This window comes from Pelodiscus sinensis, chromosome 6, assembly GCF_052426305.1.
Source record: "Pelodiscus sinensis isolate ZL-2025 chromosome 6, ASM5242630v1, whole genome shotgun sequence".
Lineage (NCBI taxonomy): Eukaryota > Metazoa > Chordata > Testudines > Trionychidae > Pelodiscus > Pelodiscus sinensis.
The window spans coordinates 82,058,272-82,078,847 of NC_143057.1; the positions used below are offsets into that span (position 1 = coordinate 82,058,272).

At 44.9% G+C, this 20,576-nt stretch overlaps 1 protein-coding gene across 5 annotated transcripts in view; it reads right to left on the reverse strand.

Moving 5' to 3' along the window:
• The window catches only part of MSH3 (mutS homolog 3), a 220,513-nt gene that overhangs the window by 44,408 nt on the left and 155,529 nt on the right, over positions 1-20,576 (reverse strand). For all 5 annotated transcript variants that reach the window (XM_075932217.2, XM_089779326.1, XM_089779329.1 and 2 more), the window contains one exon: positions 15,661-15,818. In XM_075932217.2, coding sequence (XP_075788332.1) covers positions 15,661-15,818 — 158 coding nt within the window. The remainder of the gene's footprint in view (positions 1-15,660; positions 15,819-20,576) is intronic.

The window sequence follows — 20,576 nt, forward strand, 5'->3', positions numbered from 1 at the left end:
TGGCATTGACTATTCGATTAGTAGATAAGGGCACCTCCACCTTTGAAGTGGGGAAACAGCCCCACCCCCACTGGCCCCGTGCTCCTCATGGCATTTCAAAGCGGCAGTCTCCAGAGTGGGGACTCTCCTGCTGACCCAGGGCTCCATGTAGTGCTGCCGCTTTGAAACACAGCAGGGAGCTCAGCATCAGGCTCCACATGGTGTTTCAAAGTGGCAGCACTGAATGGAGCCTGGGGTCAGCAGGGAGGTCCCCAGCTAAACCTGGGCTCCACGCGGTGCTGCTGCTTTGAAATGCCACGTGCAACCTGGGGATTCCCCAGCTGGCCCCAGCTGCACACGGTGTTTCAAAACAGCAGCACTGCGTGGAGCCAGAGGTCTGGCAAGGGAGTGAGGGGAAATGACTAGTTGACTTGTGTGTTGACTATCCGATAATCATCTGCTTATTGGATAGTCGACTACTCAACTAGTCATTCATATCCCTATATATCCCCACCAGAACACAAAAACCTATTTATTTCAGTGATTAGAAATTCCTATTTACAGTATGTCTATCAATGAAATAAATCCAATGGAATTTATTTGAACATGGAAATAGATAGGTGATTTATTTATTTGTTTAATTTATTTAAATATGTTTGCCCCGCCTTTCTATTTAAAATATTCAAGGTGGCTTAGAGGGGAAAGATTTTTTTATCCCTTTACCAGTCCCCAGAGTCATACATTCCATTTGGATTATTCCTCACGTTGGTAAGAAATACACCGAAAACACATTTTTAATTTAAAATTTCCACTCGAGGGCCTTCAGTAATTGGAACTATTAATTGGATTGTTTACTTGAGCATACTCTTACCTTTAAACCATTACTCTCAAATTTTGTGACTTGAATCTTGATCAGGTTGATAATAATTACAAGACTGTCTGACAGCCATTCAATCATCTGAGACAAATGGATTGGATATCTTACTCGAGGTCCTGGCAGACAGTGTCTACATCACAACCATAATTCTTGACCATGGATACTGATCTAAATTCTAACCCCTATGGGATGATCTTTGACGGTGTTGTGGCACATATGCTGGAGAAGTGTTGGGATCCTTACAACGGATGTTACATTTCAATTAATCAGCCAAATGTATAGCCATAGGCGGTTCTTGCACATTTCAAAGAGAGAAGCACAGCAGTCAGAATCCTGTGCGAGCGGGGGCTGCTTCAGTCCTGGCTGCGCCTCTTCCTTTGAAATATACAAGAGCCCCAGGGAACTCCTTTTAAGCTGGCTCCTCCCAGCACTGGCTCCTGCTCTCTCTACCCCCTTTGTGCCTCTGATACAGAGGCAGCAAGGAAGGGAGATGGGGAAGCGACTAATCGAGCAGTGACTCGACTACCCGATAACCCTAGGCTTATTGTGTAGTTGACTAGTCGCTCACATCCCTAATCCTTACAAAGCTGATTTTACTGTATCTTTCTCTGTAAGTAAATAGAATACTTTAGTTTCTGCTGCTTTGAGTAGGATACCTTTCATATTGACACACGCACACTGTTACTCTTAAAAATATCTTGCAGTTTCAACATCTGAATGACCAGTGCTTAAAAGCATACATTAATCTTAGAAAGACCAATATGAATCAAGGGTTATTTTGAACCAAAAATTAATGAATTTGCTACAAAAAAGACTACAGACTGGGATTTTCAAACACACCTCAGGGATTTAACTACTCGCACTTCTCATTGAAGTCAATGGAAGTTGACTAAATTTCCTAAGAATCCTCTGGAAACCTTATCCTCAATACAACATATTTTGTTTTACACTATGATCACTTGAAAGTATTCCCCTTTGCATTGCACAAGTGAAAAATAAAAAAAAAGCAATCATTAAAATATCCTCAATATTTTTATTTATTCACCTTTCCAATAATAAAGCTGTGTTAACCAATTCAGAAGAAATTAAAGTTACCGAAACTACATTTTAAATGCACGTGCCTTCTCTGGGTCATGCACAAATTGTGTGGACATACAAGTGAAGACTGTTTTACACATGCACCTTAATAAATGTAAGCCATAAAATCCATGTCTTCTACAAATACTTTTTATAGGAAATGATTATTTTTAGTGTCTCACTTCATGCAACAACTGATGCATAACCAGCAAGGTAAGTGCTCTAAAACATGGAGTGCTCACTGTATTTTGCACTTCACGTGGCAAATGCTGCATCCTCCTCTGAGAATGAGGATTACAATATAGTAGTGAAACTGGCACAGTTTTACTGGACAGGATTTGAGGAGTCTACCCAGAGGAATTTTCTCAGGGTATTCCACAGTAGCCACCTAAAATATATTGTGAATGAGATCAAGTAGGGGAATTGAGGACATGCTACTCTAGCTCTCTGTGGATCAGCATTTCTCCTGATGTATTATCTGGAGGAAGTATCAGAGGGGTAGCCGTGTTAGTCTGGAGGAAGGATTCTTTCCCCTCCCTCTTCCAATGAGGAAATTACAAGCACACGTGTGAAATGCTTGGGTTGGGTACCGAGCACACGTTTTGTGTCTATATGCCCAATAATGCATAAGAACTGCTCATATTCCCATTTTATTTATAAGCAAATATTTGCTTTATTGTATAATCCTCCCTCTACAGATCTACAATTCTGAATATAATGCAGTATTTAAAGTCAATTCGGAGAAGCTATAATACATAACCGCTAAATATAACCAAAAGAATAACTGTAGTAACAACCTTTCAATTTCCATGGAAACACTACTTAGAATACAAGACAGGAAATCTAGGTAAGCGTTAATGTAATAAACCTATATAAATTCACACGCCAAAGTGAAATCTACAAGAAGGAATTCTACTAAAAAAGCTCTTATTTTTAAAGATAGCAAGGAGCACCAATGTTGCTCCTCTTCTTATATATTAACCTTCAAACAGTCATCCTAACAAACAACCCCTACCGCAACTTAGCTTTTTTTTAGTAGCACCGCCTATTAAAGACGAATCAACTAAGGCGGTCACAAAAATTATATTGCACTGGATATATGCCTATGGCAATAATTTTTCTCCAAAAGATTAAAAATCTATCTAGTTAGCAAAATAAATTATATTCCCACTTTCCAGCTATATTACTGACTGTAGTTCAGGCTGTGAAATGCAGACGTGGCTTATGGATAGCAGTATTCTCTGAAAAAACAGTCTATAGAGGAACAACAAGATATCTGAGGCCAAACTAAAACAGAAAGCCTAAGAGTGAGGTAGGGGAAAGGAGAAATATAAACAGAAACCTCTGACCCTTTCCATCAACCAATACCTGTGCAGACATATCTTCTTGCATAAGCCCACTTCTAAGAAATCTGCTGTAATGGGCTGTGTCCACAAATGCTTGTACACACAGTTGCAATAGTGTCTAGTGAAAGAATGAAAGGAACACCAAGTGGCAACTTTGCAAAGCATGTCTGCTAATGATTCCTCTCTCTCCACTCCAGCCCAAAAAATGGCAAAGGCTGTGGTGAAACAAGATCTTAGTCTCTTTTCTGCAGGAGGTTCATTTGATTTGGAGTAGTAAGGCTGCTGGAGACATTTCCCTAAATCCTAAGAGAGAAAAATGTGGAACAGTTTCTAATCTGTAAAAGTACACTTTCAGGGCACTCCTGAAATCCAAGATATGTTATGTCTCTGCCTTTCCTAGTTTAGGACAGGGAAATTGGTGAGTTGGTTAGGTAAAAGAGAAGTAGGCGAGGTGGTCAGGGACCACCTTGTGGCTATTGAAGGCCAAATGTGGAGGATTTCAGGAAAGTACTAAGAGCTCTCCTATTCATCTTACAGAGGTGATTGCTAGTTATTACTTTCAGGAACTGCAATTGCTGTATGATTAGCATGACGACTGCAGCACAACTGTGCAGTTATTCACATAACTGGCCATATGTGAACAAATATACCTAATTTCTGCATAAAATTTCAGAAAGACAAGTTGGGTGACAATTTGTATGCACAAACCTTTGAAATCAGGCCTCAAAGACACATATCCAGACACAAAAATTAGACAAATGCAAAATTTCAAACAACTGCTGGGAAACATATTAGTTTCATTACTGAACTACTACTACTATTTCAGGAAATCAGTTGAAGGCAACTTTTCTTTAGCTTAACACTTCCAAAAACTCCAACTGTACAGTACACTAAACTAGCTGGAGTTACCTGGTGTTGCTCAGTCCTGCTCCCCACTGGTCAATTTGCTTCCCCCCGTCCCCCGCCAGCCCTACTTCCTGCTGGCCAGTTCTCCTCCTCCTGATCTCCCCTGGCCAGCCCCCCCCCCCCACTCTGATCTCCCCCGACCAGCTCTGCTTCCAGCCGGCGGCCCCCCAATCATCCCTGGCCAGCCCTGCTGCCCCCTTCTCCTCTCTCCAACCAGCTCTGCTTTCTACTGGCCGCCCCTCCCCTGATCTCCCTCAGCCAGCCCCGCTGCCTTCAGTCCTCCCTCCCACCCCCCCCCCCCCATCAGCTCTGCTTCCCGCCGGCAACCCCTCCCCTGATTTCCCCCGGCTAGCTCCATTGCCCCCGGCCCACCCCCGTCAGCTGTGCTTCCCAGCCCCTCCCCCTTCCTCCCGGGCAGCTCCGCTACTCTGCCAGCCGGTTCTTCCCCCCCACCCCTGATCAAGTTTGTCCGGATTTTTTTTAAGACTACCTGGTAACCATAGCTGTGGGGGGCAGGGTCAGTGTCTGAGCCATTGTGTGCATGGGAGTGGGGCAAGTCCTGGACAGCGCTGGGGGCCGTAGGTGGCAGGCACGCAGCGTGGAGGGCTATTTTTTATTTTTACAGGTTGAGATTGGGCCCGATTGAGTCCAAAAGTACCTTAAAATCTTCTCCTGGAGGAAAGGTTATCCCATGGAAAGTTTGGTTGCAGTAGGTTTTATATTATCCAACTTATTAGAGCACAAACATACAAACATTCTCCTTTATATCTCTCTGGAGATATTTAAGAACAGCTTAGATAGACATCTGTCAGGGATGGTGTAGACAGAATTGGTCCTGCCTTGAGGGCAGGGGGGCTGGACTCGATGACCTCTTGAGGTCCCTTCGAGTCCTATGATTCTATGATATATTAGATAATTAGCCCAATTTCCCAACATATCTGAAGTTGCCTACAGCCTTAGAATACAATTAGGTCCCATCCGCATTACAAATTGTAGTAGTATTTTACAAGATCATTGGATTTTGCCTTTGAAGCTGAAAAACAGGAGAGAAGGAAGAAAAAAAAGGAAGAACTTTCTCTTAGCCAAGAGTTAGCTTGCCAGAAATGTCTGTACATATCACAGATTTGCAGACTTGAGAATCATTTCAGGACACATATGTAAACCCATAACAGAGATCATCCTCAAGTTGAGGGATCACTGATGAATGCATGAATATTTCTAAGTGCAAAAGTGTACATCTAGGAACAAAGAATACTTAGAGGATTGGGTACTTCATCCTGGGAATTACTCTAAAAAGAATTTTGGGACTGGTGTAGATAATCAACTAAACACAAGATCCCAGTCCAATAATGTAGCCAAAAGGACTAGTATGAGCCTTGCTGGCATAAGCAGAGGAATCTTGAGTAGGAGCATAAAGGCTATTTTAGTTCTGTTTTATTGCTGCTGGAATACTGTGCCCCATTCAGGAAAGATGTTGAAAAATTGGAGAATTTTCCAAGAAGAGCCATAAGAATAATTAAAAGATTAGAAAACATATCTTGCAATAAGAGACTCAAGGACCTCAGTCTGTTTATCTTAATAGATGGAAAGTTAAGGGGTGACTTGGCTATAATCTTGAAGTACGTCCATGGAGAACAAATAGTTAATTATGGGCTCTTCAGTCTAGCAAAGAAAGGTAAAACACAAATAGATGAGCTAGAAGTTGAAGGTGGACAAATTAGATTAGATGTATATTTTTGACAGCAATATTTAATACTCAACCAAGGGTCATGGTAGATTCTCTATTCCTGACAATTTTCAATTCAAGACAGGATTTTTTAAGCCATTTGTTCTACCCATTATTTTAGGTATAATATAGGTCAGACTAGATGATCACAAGGGTCCCATAAGGGTTCTTGAGCACTTGGGCGAGGATTAACCATTTTCATTCATGGTCTTCCTCAATTCGAAATGTCTAACTTTCAGTTTTGGATCCGGAGTCTCTATTAAGTGAACTAGCTTTAAAAAAAAAAAAATCCCCACCACTTAAGGTTAATGATCATTTCTCCCAGAAATTATTTTGAATGTTGTTTGTTTACATGTTTTGCTTGATTAATTTTGACTCATTTAGTTAGCTCTTAAGTACGAGCATTAAGGATGTTAAAATTAGGTAATTTTAGAATTTTGATTGACTAGTCAATTACTCAATAGGGGAAGGCAGCCAGCCCCTAAATTTAGTAGGAACCAGGTGGGCAGTTACCTGATCTGGACACCAACAACATCTAGGGTTGCCAGGTATCTGGTATTGAACCAGACAGCCCAGTATTTGTGCCTTCTGTCTGGTAAAAAAATTCAGAAAATACCGGACACATAAAATGGCTTGGGCATCCGACAGAAGGGCGGTTGGGACATGTGGCACAAGTTGGGCTGGCTGGGGCCGGGGAAAGATGGAGTGGGCCAGGAATTAAAGGGGCCGTGACTGTATTTCTGCCCCAGTCAGTCCTTCCGCCCCCCCCCTCGTCCCCACCCTTTTTCTTTTTTTGCTCAACAACTCTTGCTTTTTTTTTTTTGGTTGGTTGTCTTTTTGCTCAACAAGTTTAGCTGGGTTTTTTTGGGGGGGGGGAGAGGACGGGGGTTTTGATATTATTTGTTAAATCATCTGGCAATAACATCTCTAAAAATTCCATAGTTCCCTTTTGTAAGATTAATTACAACAACTGATCAGAATATCAGATGAGTGTCTTCTGTGAAACATAGTATCAGAGTACTTCCCAATACTATGCAATAATGGAGCATTGGTTCAGCATTGACCCAAGAGGGAAAAGAGTCAACTAGTGAATCACTAGTTTTGTTTCCTTTAGCATCTAAGTCTTAGAGACCTTGGAGACCTTTCCTCAAAGGACTGACTTGGTCCAATCCTGTTTAGCTTGAAAAATCTAACTGAAAGCAGCACATGGCATGGTTGACATGATTGCAGGGAAAAATTGTGATAAAGATCTATGCAAAAATATAAATCATGCTAAAGGAAATATTTAGTGTCACAGCAATGAATAATAAAAGAACACCTGCAACTCAGACACACAGAATGTGAGTTCAGACTGTGAAAGAAAGGATGCATAATACACTGACACCCTAATAACCATATAACCAAATGCCATTAATAGAGACACTGATGAGACATAAATTTGTCAAACTCTCTGAAGAAACAAACTTTCACAAGTGGCAGCTGAATATAGTGAAGAAATGGGAGTAAAGAAAGTATCCGAGTAATAGGAGGAAAGTAGAAAGCACACTTTATTGGACCAGTCTTGAGTTATTTTCAAATGATAATCCGTAATCATCCCACACACAGCAAGAAGCATACTATCTACAGTCAGGAACTTACATACCACGGACTTTCTACCTCCAAGTAGAAAGTCCAGCATAGATGCTCAAAACTACCTTCACTAAACAAGGACACTCCACCAGAAGTATATCACATCATGGAATGGGTCATCTAAATATCCCAAGAAAACCTGCTTCAATTCAGAAGAAGAAGTTACTCACCTTTGTGCAGTGTGTCCCCGTGGGTGCTCCACGTCTGGTGTCGGGCTGGTCCCGGCGCCGCAAATCGGAGCTTGCCAGAGCTGTGTTCAGCTGGACCGCGCGTGCGTGACCCAGTTTCGCGCCTTTCACCTTCCACACGCGGTCCGGCGCCCGCCAGTTCCTCCCGCTGCCTATCTGCAAGACAGAAAGAGACGAGATTCCGAAGCGGGGAGGAGGGCGGGTCGTGGAGCACTCACGAGGACACACCTTGAAGAACCGTTGTTACTGCATGAAGGTAAGTAACTACTACTTCTTCTTCGGGTAGTCCCCGTGGGTGCTCCACGTCTGGTGACTCCGAAGCAGTAATCCCAGGCAGACGTGGGCTTCTGAATCATGATTCTAATAACTAGGCAGTACTGCTAAAGCTACCGCTGAATTGGAGGCGAGGTGCTGCACGATTGCATAATGTCTTGAAAAAGTGGTACTAGAAGACCTGGTCGCCACCCAGCAGATGTCACGCAGAGAGACTACTCTCACGAAGGCTACTGACGCAGCAACTGCTCGTGTCGAGTGAGACCTAGGCTGCGATGGGAGTGGCTTCTTACAAATAGCGTAACAAGTTGTGATACAAGAGACAACAAGTTTAGAAATACACTGGGCCGATAGGGGCTCGCCCCTAGAAGGCCCTGATGTCGAAACAATGAGGCAATCCGTCTTTCGAAGAATGCGGGTTCTATCTATATAGAATGCCAAGGCTCGGCAGACATCCAGAGTATGCAGGAGAGCATCACGCTGAGAGGCATGAGGTTTTGGATAGAAACATGGCAAAACGATTGGCTCATTTATATGAAATTCTGTGCAGACTTTAGGTAGAAAGGCTGGATGAGATCTCAATATTACGAATTCATTATTAAAGACTGTATGGGGGATGTTGACATCAATGCAGCTAATTCGCTCACCCTACAGCAAGGAGGAAGAGTACTTTCATTGTAAGCATTGGCATAGGTACCATAGCCAATGGTTCAAATGGTGGCCGAGTTAGGACATCCAGCACCAGGTCAAGACTCCATGTAGGTGGCGGAGGCCTACGTGGTGGGTTAAGGTTAGCCAGGTCTTTGAGAAATCTAGTCATTATGGGATGGGAGAAAACTGACCTCCCATCGATGGGGTAGTGAAAAGCAGCAATTGCTGCCACATGGACTTTAAGTGATGACATGGAGAGTCCAGTCGCCTGTAGGTGGAGGACATAATCCAGTAAAACATGTAGTGGTGAAATAACGGGGTCTAGATGCGTGAATCTAGACCACTTGGACAGGTAGGTTTTCCTGGTGCAGTCCTTTCTGCTGTGTAGCGGGACACGCTTCACCTGGTTTGAGCAAAGATTCTCAGACGTGCTGAACCATCTATCATCCACGCGGTTAGGTGCAGAGTGTCCAGCTTCGGATGAAGAAGGGACCCCTTCTGTTGTGTCAGCAAGTCTGGTAGGAAAGGAAATCGGTACGGTGCTCAGACGGAGAACTGTAGGAGAGCTGAGTACCATGGCTGTCTGGGCCATGCTGGGGCTATGAGTATCAATCGTGCCTTGTCCATCATGAGCTTCTTGAGTACTCTGGGAATGAGCACAACAGGGGGGAATGCATATAAAACTGATGTCCCCCAGTGGAGGAGAAAATGCATCTCCCAGGGAGTGACCGCCCACTCCTGCTCTGGAACAGTAAGCTCTGCATTTCGCATTGGCATATGTGGCAAACAGATCTATCGCCGGATGATCCCACCGATGGAAGAGAGGTAAGAGGACGTCCGTGCGGATCACCCACTCATGGTCCTGATGAAAATGTCCGCTCAGCGCATCCGCAATGGTATTGTTCACACCGGGAAAGTATGACGCGACGATAAAAATGTCATTTCGAATGCACCAGTTCCAAAAGCCGGATCGCTTCTGTACAAAGGGAGCGGGAGCGGGCACCTTCCTGCCTGTTCACATAATACATCGCCACAATGTTGTCGGTGAGAATTCTGGTGACAGTGCCTCTTATGTGCAACTTGAAGTGTTCGCAGGCATGAAACACCATTCGGAGTTTGAGAAGGTTGATATCGAGCATCATTTCCGTCGTGGACCAATGGCCTTGGACTGTTTCTGTGCCCAGATGGGCACCCCAGTCGATAAGAGAAGCATCCATGGTAATCTCCCTTGGCAATATGACCCAAGAGTTGCAGGCATACGCGTACTGGGAGCATTGGAGATTGCAAGACCGTTTTTATCAAGTCTTGTATGAGTTGAAAACGCTCGGCTGGCAGATGAACTCTCTCTGACCGAGAGTTGAGTGGTGCTCCTATGAAGGTTAGGGTTTGCGTCGGTTGCAGACGTGATTTTTGAATGTTTACAATAAGGCCAAGGGAGTCGAATAGATCTCGAGTTGCAACTACCATGTGATGAGTCTCTGACTGAGTGTGGCCCTTGATAAGGCAGTCGTCCAGATAGGGGAAAATTGAGACCCCTTTTCTGCGTAGATGGGCAGCCACTACCGCCAGCGTTTTGGAGAACACTCTTGGGGCTGAGATAAGGCCAAACGGAAGTACCCTGTACTGAAAGTGGTCGTCACCCACTACGAATCGCAGAAATCGTCTGTGAGCTATGTGTATTGTCACATGAAAATATGCGTCTTGTAAATCTAGGACTGCGAACCAGTCTCCTCTGTTTAGTGTTGGTATGATCTTGGCCAGCGTGGTCATTTTGAAGCGCTGCATCCGGATTAAATGATTTAGCCCTCTCAGATCGAGGATAGGTCTCCACCCCCCGGACTTCTTGGGAACTAGGAAATACCTGGAGTAAAAACCTTTCCCCCGGAATTCCGCGGGTACTCGCTCTATGGCTCCGATCTCTAGGAGGTGAAGGACTTCTCCTTGAAGAGCGACCCCGTGAGATGGGTCCCTGAGCAGGGACAGGGTGAGAGGGGTAGTGGGAGGAACTGAGGTAAAAGGGATAGTTAGGCCTGATGATATGACCTCTAGGACCCATCGGTCCGAGGTAATGCTGGCCCATTGATGAAGATATGGCCTCAGCCGGTGATAGAACAGGCCGGTGGCAGGCTTTTGTGTGTTGACCACTGGAGACGTGTTTGAGTCCTTCGCACAGAAGTCAAACCTGCTGTTTCTGAGCAGGCTGAGCTGATGGGCTATTCTGCTGCTCATGTTTGCGTTGAGGATGCTGTCTAAACCTAAATTGGTCAGATCCGCATTGCTGTTGCTGCTTGTAGGATGAGTAATCGTATCTCCTTTGAAAGGAGTAGTATCGCCTGTGTTTGAAAGGCGGCGTGTACATCCCTAGGCTACGTCTACACTGGCCCCTTTTCCGAAAGGGGCATGCTAATTTTCCAGGTCGTAATAGGGAAATCCGCGGGGGATTTAAATCCCCCGCGGCATTTAAATAAAAATGTCCGCCGCTTTTTTCCGGCTTGTAGAAAAGCCGGAAAAGAGCGTCTACACTGGCCCCGATCCTCCGGAAAAAAGCCCTTTTCCGGAGGATCTCTTATTCCTACTTATTCCTACTTCAAGAATAAGTAGGAATAAGAGATCCTCCGGAAAAGGGCTTTTTTCCGGAGGATCGGGGCCAGTGTAGACGCTCTTTTCCGGCTTTTCTACAAGCCGGACAAAAGCGGCGGACATTTTTATTTAAATGCCGCGGGGGATATTTAAATCCCCCGCGGATTTCCCTATTACGACCTGGAAAATTAGCATGCCCCTTTCGGAAAAGGGGCCAGTGTAGACGTAGCCCTAGAGTCCGGAGGGTAGTACGAGAGTCCTTCCCAGAATGGAGAATCTCATCAGTAGTGGAGGCAAACAGCTTTTGACGGTGAAAGGGTAAATCTTCCAGTTTAGACTGCAACTCCTTAGGGGCTCCCACCGACAATAGCCAGGCGGCTCTTCGCATCGCAATACCTGTAGCCATGGCCCGTGCAGCCGTGTCCGCGACGTCAGCGGCGATTTGAAGCTATGTTCTGCATGCCGTGAACCCCTCTTGGACAACTGCTTTAAGAAGAGGTCTCTTGTTGTCGGGAAGGTGTTGCATAAGTTCCGGAAGCTAGGAGTAATTGTCAAAGTTATGGTTTGACAAAAGGGCAGCATAATTGGCAATTCGTAGGAGCAAGGTTGAGGAAGAGTAAATCTTACGCCCGAAAAGGTCTAATTTCTTAGTATCCCTATCCGGTAGGGAGTTTTTGAAGTGGGGCATCTTACTCTTATGGCGAACCACATCCACTATCAGTGAGTTAGGCTGTGGGTGATTGAAAAGAAAGTCCAACCCCTTGGACGGAACGAAATACTTCTTATCCGCTTTTTTGTTGGTAGGCAGTATTGATGTTGGCGTTTGCCAGATTTCCTCTGCTACATCCATGATAGCATCGTCTATCGGGAGGGTGTAAATTCTTGAACAGCTTATGTTGTTTCACCTGGGCCTCAGTAAGTTGTACCTCCTGGGATTGCGTGACGCATTTAAAGAGATCTTGAAATTCCTTGAGGTCGTCAGGAGGTGTCATCTCGACGAGAGTTACTGGTTCATCCCTCAGGGGTATGGACGAGCAGGCATTAGGAGAAATGTCTGGGTCGGTTTCTGAGAGTTGCCCTTCCTCAAGGTCTGACATTTGTGATTGAGGGACCGGAGAACGTGGAGGTAGTGTATCCCGGAGCAGAGACTGCTTCTGAAGCTCTGAATGTACAGAACATGGGCTGATCAACCGACAGGAACATGGTGATCTGTGGTGAGATCGAGAGTGACTGTGATAACATGATTCAGTGTAGTAAGGTCAGAGCCTGCAGATGACGAATGACTAGAAGACCTAGTGCTGCTATGCTTGACCTAGGAAGCGCTCTGTGGCGAACGGATTGGTGAGCGTGAGCGTCTTGATGGAAAACGAAATCTAGAGAATCTGTGGTGTGAGCAGCTGCGCTCCCTATAATAATGGTGGCGAGATGACACGCTTCGCCCATGATATTCCCTCTGAGCCCTTGTATGGTGTGCAGAAGTAGAAGGGTGAGGGGATGATTCCGGAGAGAAAACCGGGGAGGGAGAAAGAGATCTCCTGGACATTTGATTTAGGTGCTGCTTTAGTAGAGGCTGCTGGAAGCTGCTCCGAGCATGCAGAGTCATCAGCTGGCTGCAGTGAAGGAATCACCTGGGCAGCAGCATGCCCCTCGGGTGCCGGTGCTGAGGACAGCTCCTTGTGAGGAGGAGTGACTGCAGGGATCTCAGAGGCCCGTGCGGAGACCCTCGGTGCCGTTGTAACTGGCCCTTTAAGAAGCTCTGCTGTAGGCTGCGGTGCCGAGGGCTGCCGGGACCGGGAAGTGCCGGCCAGCTTTTTTGAAGTAGGTGCACGGGTCATCCTCGAGCCCGAGGTACCCGGCTTATCACCTGTGCTCACCCGCGATTGAGGAGCAACTGGCAGGGAACGAGCAGGAGAGGCTCTCTTCCCTTTAGGAGATGGCACAGCTGGGGAAGGAGCTCTCCGCTTTTCTGGCGTAGGGTCCAAGGCAGAGGAGCCTGTTACATTGGAAGGCATGAGAGCCTTATTAAACAGGATCTCCTTTAGATGTCGCTCCCGCTCCTTGCGAGCTCTCGTCGTCAGCCTGGCACAATGTGTGTACTTTTGGGGAATATGTGCCTCCCCCAGGCAACGGACACAAGCAGAGTGCCCGTCAGAGACCGGCATTGGCTCCCCGCACATAGAACATTTTTTAAACCCGGGGGAGTCCGGCATTTTGGCACCCTGAGAGGAGTGTGAGTTCGCACCTCCTATGTGCCGCCGCTTTTGACTCTGACCGTGGTGTTTTGTTTTGTTTTTTTTTTTAAACAAAGAGCCCACAACCAAGGGCTAAACAAGAAACGGGATATAAAGCTAAAGAAAATATTATCTAAATGTTTCTAAACTTCCACTCAGGTAACCGTCTGAGGAGAAAGGGGGAGCTCTGTGTGCGACCCAAGGCGGATGAGAGGAAACTGGCGGGCGCCGGACCGCGCACAGCAGATGAAAGGTGCGAAACTGGCTCGCGCACGCGCGGTCCGGCCAAACACAGCTCTGGCAAGCTTTGATTTGCGGTGCTGGGACCAGCCCGACACCAGACGTGGAGTACTCACGGGGACTACCCGAAGAAGAAATAAAATAACTTCTGTCTGCACGTGTTGTCATTCTCTCTCCCCCACCCCCCGAATGCATACTGACTGTCATTGAACTGCTATAACCCATATTTAAAATTTTTCTTGAATTCCCCCTTTTCTAACCCTCAATCAACTCTCCTACCTCTCCAAGCTAATAATCAGAAGGCACAATCCCCACAACTCCTCAAAGGAGCACCAGACTCTGCCAAAGCAATCGATACAAAACCTGTAGACACAGTTACAACAATCAACAATCCAACAACACACCTTTCAAGATCAATGGGCCCTACACATGTTTAGCATGTGGTGTGTCTCATGCCATGTACTAAATTCCCCCACTAACAACTCTGAGGGTAAAACCAGACTGTCACTACATTCTCAAATGAATTCACACAAGAAAAGAAGGCAGGGTTTGTCTGGGATTTGAGCCCAGGATCTCTCTCACACAAAACAAGAATCATGTCCCTGGATCAGCAAGCCACATTTTTACAGGACACAAGAAAATTATAAGAGAAAAACAACCACATCACCTGTAGGTGAAAATTTTCCACAGAATGATCCCTCTATATTAATTTTCATCCTCAAAAGAAACCTGCATAACATTTTCAAGAACCTGAGCTTTGGAACTTAAAGTAATAAATGTATTAGACACTAAAAATCATGGACTGAAAAGACATACTGGATTTATGGCTTCTCACAACAATCTATAACCCATTAACAACCCCCTTTACTGGTCCTCCAATCCCCCCCACCCCCGCCACAAACACCTTCCTTTTCCCCTTACTGTAAATAGATCACATGAGATGCTGTTCCTTCTAACTATGAAAACAAAGAGATAAAAATGCAACATTTTTAAGCTATAAAAAATTACTAATGGACAACACAGGCTCCTTGTTTTCGCTAACTCTAAAAAGCATTTGAATACCACAGTACCTGGCACCGTATGAGAATTTATATAGAAGACCTCTACCAGAGGAATATGATCTGCTCAAAATTTAAATTCAAATGGTTTCAGAAATATGACATTTCCGCAGGGCCGGCCCACAATATTTTGGCACCAGAGGTAGGGAGCTCAAATGACACCCCCATGCCTGCTCGCTGCACCAGCAGCGGACACAATTTTCTACACTCTGGGTCCTAGTGGCGTCCCCCAGAGTCTGGCACCTGAGGTGGCCGCCTCAGTTCACCTCATGGTAAGGCCAGCTCTGCATTTCTGCAGTGAGAAAGAGGAGACCAGAAAGAGGAAGGTATGGGATGGGAGAGGGGAGAAATTACAGCAGGACATTTTCTAGAATTCATTATAGCTACAAAATACAAAAAATTGGAGTTTGTTAATACTTATTCTGAACTGTTTTTCTGAACACATCTATGACATTTCATGCAAGTTGAACTGTAATGACTAATTTTTTTAAATGAAGTAAGGGATAATATGCTCAAAGATAAGGCATAAAATATGTGGGCCACACAGACATCAATGTACTTGGTATGATTTTCAGATATGCCTAGCATTTCCTGATACCATTCACTTCTGTGCAAGTAGCAACTGCATCTTTTAAAATTAATCCAGAAAGATTCTGTTTAAAGATTCAAATGCCTAACTTTAGGAATAGAGGTTTAGACATTTTGGCTGGATGTTATATTGAGGGGTGAGAAGCCAGAAAGCGGATAGTTCATTTATAAGCAACATAATTTTGAAAAATATATAATTGTACATGTAGTCCTAAATTAAAAAATGAAACTGCTCTCAGCAATGAAAAAAAATGTGTTACAGTAATTCCATTCCACCCTCCACCACATTAAGAAAAGTTTTGATAGATTACCTGGTAAAAATACCATCTACAACACCAACTGTAGACTCCTCTGCGGGAACATAGGAACCTATCTGTGCCATGATCGTGATCAGTGCAACTTGTTTTATGTAGGAGCTCTTTCCACCCATGTTGGGTCCAGTAATTATCATTACCCTTTCTTTGTCCGCCTGAAAAATGCAAAACAACTGGTAAAAATACAGTACTAAGATAGAGTGCATATTTAATTTACAGTATGTTTTACAATGATTTACATATGAGATATATGTACAAAAGATACGCTCTCCGTATTTAATATGTCGTCTACACCATAAATGTCTTTTCCTGAGAGAAAGAGGAAGCAGCTTCAAAGAATTATTAGCAGAAGTAAATAACTGTCATTTTAAGAAACCATTTAACAGGACCACCCACTTTTGTTGCTCCATGTATAGTGTAACACTAGTGAGAATTCCCTTAATTTCATAAGAATGCTTGGCCAGCTTTTGAAAGGGTTGTATTTTCTAATATGGTCAGAAATGTATCCTTCAACCACATAAAAAAGTGCTACTATAAGGTTGCAACGCCCAATGTTTTACAAATTACTACTGCAGCATTAGAACAGGCATACTGGGTCAGACTAATGTTCTATCTGGCTAAGTGTCCTGTCTTTCGACAGTGGCCAGTACCAGATTCAGCAGAGGAAATGTATAGAACAAGACAATCATCAAGTGGGCCAGTCTTGGTTTCTACCTATCAGAGATTTAGGGACACCCAGTGCATTGGGTTGTATCCCTGACCATACTGGCTGACAACCACTGATTTGCCTATCCTCCACAAATGTACCTAATTCTTTTTTGAACCCAGTTACTTTTGGTCTTCACTACACCCTTTGACAATCAATACCACAGAATGATTGTGCGTAGTGTGAATAAGTGCTTCCTGCTGTTTTAAACCTGCTGCCTGTTAATTTCATTGGGTGATCCAGGGTTCTTTTGTTACATCACTTCCTTATTTCCCTTCTTCCATACCATTCATGATCTCATAGAACTCTATCATATTCCCCCTTTGGCTTCCTTCTATTCAAAATAAACAATCCCAGTGTTTTTAATCCTCCTTACATGGAAGCTGTTCCATATCCCCATTTATTTTTGTTGCCTTTCTCTGTAGGTTTTCCAATTCTAATTTTTTTTTTTAGATGAAATGACCAGAATTGTATCCAGGTGTGGGCATACTATGGATTTATATTTATATTTTCTGTCTTATTATCGATCTCATTCTGTTACTTTTTTGACTGCTACTGGACATTAAGTGGATGCCTTCAGAGAATCCACAATTACTCCAAGATCTCTTTTGTGAATGGTAACTGCCAATTTAGAATGAATAATTTTGTATGGCTAGTTGGGATTATTTTTTTTTCAAATTTTGCACTTATCAATACTGAATTTCATTTGCCATTTTGTTGCCCAGTCACCAAGTTTGTAGAGAAGTTGAAAAGACATCTCACAATCAGTTTTGGATTTAACTATCTTGGGTAATTCTGTATTATCTGAAAACTTTGCCATGTTACTGTTTACCCCCTTTTCCAGATCATTTATAAATATACTGAACAGCACTGGTTTGGGTATGGATCCTTGAGGACCACACTATCTACCTCACTTTACTATGAAAAACTGATGGCTTATTCCTATCTTTTCCCCCCTATTTTTTAACCAATTTGTGATCCATGAGAGGACCTACCCCTTTATCCCACAACTACTTAGTCTGCTTAATAGCCTTTGGTGTGAGACATTTACAAAAGATTTTTGAAAATCCAAGTACACTACATCCCCTGACTAATCCTATTCCACATTCTTACTGATCCCTCAAGACTGTTGACTCCTCCCAAACATACTATGTTCATCTATGTGTCTCAGAATTATCTTTTTTACTGGGATAAATCTGGCCCACCAAGAGGATTGATTTAGCTCATGGAGGCCCTGCCGCTGCCTCAAACCCACACCAATTAGGGTGTGGAGACAGGGGGGAAGCGCATGAAGTTTCCTCTGCACTGGCGGAAGATTTTGTGCACTCCCCCTGATTGACCTAGGGGCGGGGAGCACATGAAGTTTCCTCCTCCCTGCACCCGCCCTGCAATGAGCATGCTGCGCTTTGAAACGCTACATGCTCATGGAAAGGTGGGAGGACACTTTGTACACTCCCCCACTTCCAAGCCTTTATTAGCCTGGGGGCAGAACAGGGAGTGTACAAAGTCTCCTCCCACTGCCAGGAGCATGGGCACCTAGGGGAAACCTCTGGGGAGCGGCAAAGGCACTTCCCCACCCCCAGACCAATCATGGGGGAGGAATAGCTCAGTGGTTTGAGCATTGGCCTGCTAAACCCAGGGTTGTGAGGGGGCCATTAAGGGATCTAGGGCAAATCTGTCAGGGATGGTATTTGGTCCTGCCATGAGGGCAGGGGACTGGACTCTCAAAGACCTCCCAAGGTCCCTTCCAGCTCTATGAGACAGATAGATAGGTATATCTCCATGTATTAGGGTCTGTGGGTGAGGAAGCAGGGAAGTATCCTGGCTCTGCCCTGCCCCTTCTACTTGAGGCCCCACCCCTTACAGTGCAACCCGGGGCCACTTTCCCTGGTACTGATGTTAGGATCAATGGCCTGTTATTGTCAGGATCACCACAAGAACCTTTTTAAGAAAATCTGCAATTTTGTATTTGAGTTTCTTCAGAATCAGAATTCTTGGGTGAATACCATATGGGCCTTATGACTTATTGTTTAATTTATCAATTTGTTTCAAAATCTCCTTTATTGAAACTTCAGTCTAGGATAGTTCCTTAGATCTGTAACCCAAAAGAATGGGTCAGGTGTGCTAATCTCCCCCCGCCTCCCCAATCCTTTGCAGTGAACATGAATGTAAAACATGTATTTATTTCTCTAATGGCCTTGTCTTCCTTGAGAGCACCGTTAGCATCTTGATAATCCAGAGGCCTCACTGACCATTTATAATTTGTATACAAGAATTTATCAAATGTATACATATCTAGTTGTTTACCTTCATGTGATATAATTGAAGGGGATTCTTTTTTGTTTGGCAGTTTCTCTTCAGTTCTGACTTGTATTTCATCAAGTTCTAGCCTCTCCTTTTACTAAGATCTAAAATAGCCCCTTTAATAAAGCCTCCCTAAGGAATGTTTCTGTCCAGGCCATCTACTCCGCTGCATCTGTCAGCTCCCTCGCAGTCCTTATTTGGACTGACTGTTGTGTAACATCAATATTTTTTTCCCTTCAAAAGGGCTATCATGATAACACTTTAAAAGGTGTTGCAAATGTACCAATATTAACTGCCAATATATTTAAAGATTCACAGTTCCATAACTTAGTATTTTTAAAATGGGTCCAAGTGATTAACACTTAGATCTAATTCTCATAATTTCTATTTTTAATTCCAATTAATTAAGTTATATTATTTAAGTTATTTCTGTACACAAAAAAAGAATAAAGGAAATACAGTAATTCCTCATTTAACACTATAAACGTGTTATGCGGGGTCAATTTTCCCATTGAAAATAATGGAAAAGGTGGGGGTTGCGTTTCAAGTGGTGGTGTCTGTTGGGACCGTGACATAAGGTTGGGGGAGAAAGGAGACTGAGTTACAGCAGGGAGGGGAGGTGTTTGGCTCTGGGGAAGGGAAAGGGAGGCGAGGGGAGTGGGATTGGGTTGGAAGAATGCCCCTGTGACGGGTCTGCCAGGACCCGCACTGTGTCCAGCGAGGGGGGGGTCGCCGGGGAATGGCACGGCGAGCAGCTAACCCTCCGCCGCTTTGCAGGGAGGCAGGGGAAGCCCCGTGCAGCCGCTGGCAATGGTGGGGAAATCGTGTTATTCTGCGGACGGTCGTGTAATTCAAAAAACATTCCCTAAAAAAAAAAAATTGTGCTATCGCGAAAACCTGTTCAGCGGGCAAGTGTTAAATGAGGAATTACTGTATAATACTTAGCATGGTACTTATAGGACTCCCACAATCATAATATCTGACCACCACCAAAACATTTGAAAATGGAAATCTATTTCTTATTTCCCAGCATATGGAAGAGATAGCTTAGTTATATAAATATGCTTTGAAATAATAAAACCAATTGTTAGGTTTAAAGTCTCATCATAAACTTGATATAAACGAAGAATAATTTCTGAATACAGGCAGTCCCCGGGTTACGTACAAGATAGGGCCGCTGCTGAAACTGACCGCCAGTTCTGACTTACATACAGATTCAACTTAAGAACCCCAAGCTTCCCCAAGTCAGCTGCTGCTGAAACTGATGAGCGCTGATTCCAAGAAGCCTGGGGCAGAGCAACTCTGCCTCGGGCTTCCTGTAGTCAGCGCTGGTCAGTTTCAGCAGCGGCTGACTTGGGGACGCCTGGGGCAGAGCAGCTGGGGTGCTGCTGGGTTGCTCCAGTAGCACCCCTCGGCACTACTGGACCAACCCAGCAGCACCCCAGCTGCTCTGCCCCAGGCGTCCTGATTCAGCCACCGCTGAAACTGACCAGCAGCGGCTGAATCAGGACCTGGGGCAGAGCAGCTGGGGTGCTGCCGGGTTGGTCCAGTAGTGCCCAGAGCGGGTGCTGCAGGACCAATCCGCAGCGCCCCAGCTGCTCTGCTCCAGGGTCCAAAACAAAACCCTGGTCTGCTGGGGGGGGGCACACTATCTGCGCCCTCCCGCCCCCCCAGCAGACCAGGGACACGGGGAGCAGAGCAGCAGCGGCAGCGGGGTGCCGCGCCTCTGAGGCTTTGCTCTGGCAAAGTCTCTGAGGCGCGGGACCCCCCCCGCGGCTGCGGCTTCAGTCCCGGTGCCTGTGGTCTGCTGGTGACGGTCCCCAGCAGACCACAGGCACCGGGTCTCAAGCAGCAGCAGCAGCGGTTCCCGCGCTTCTGAGCCTTTGCTCTGGCAAAGCCTCAG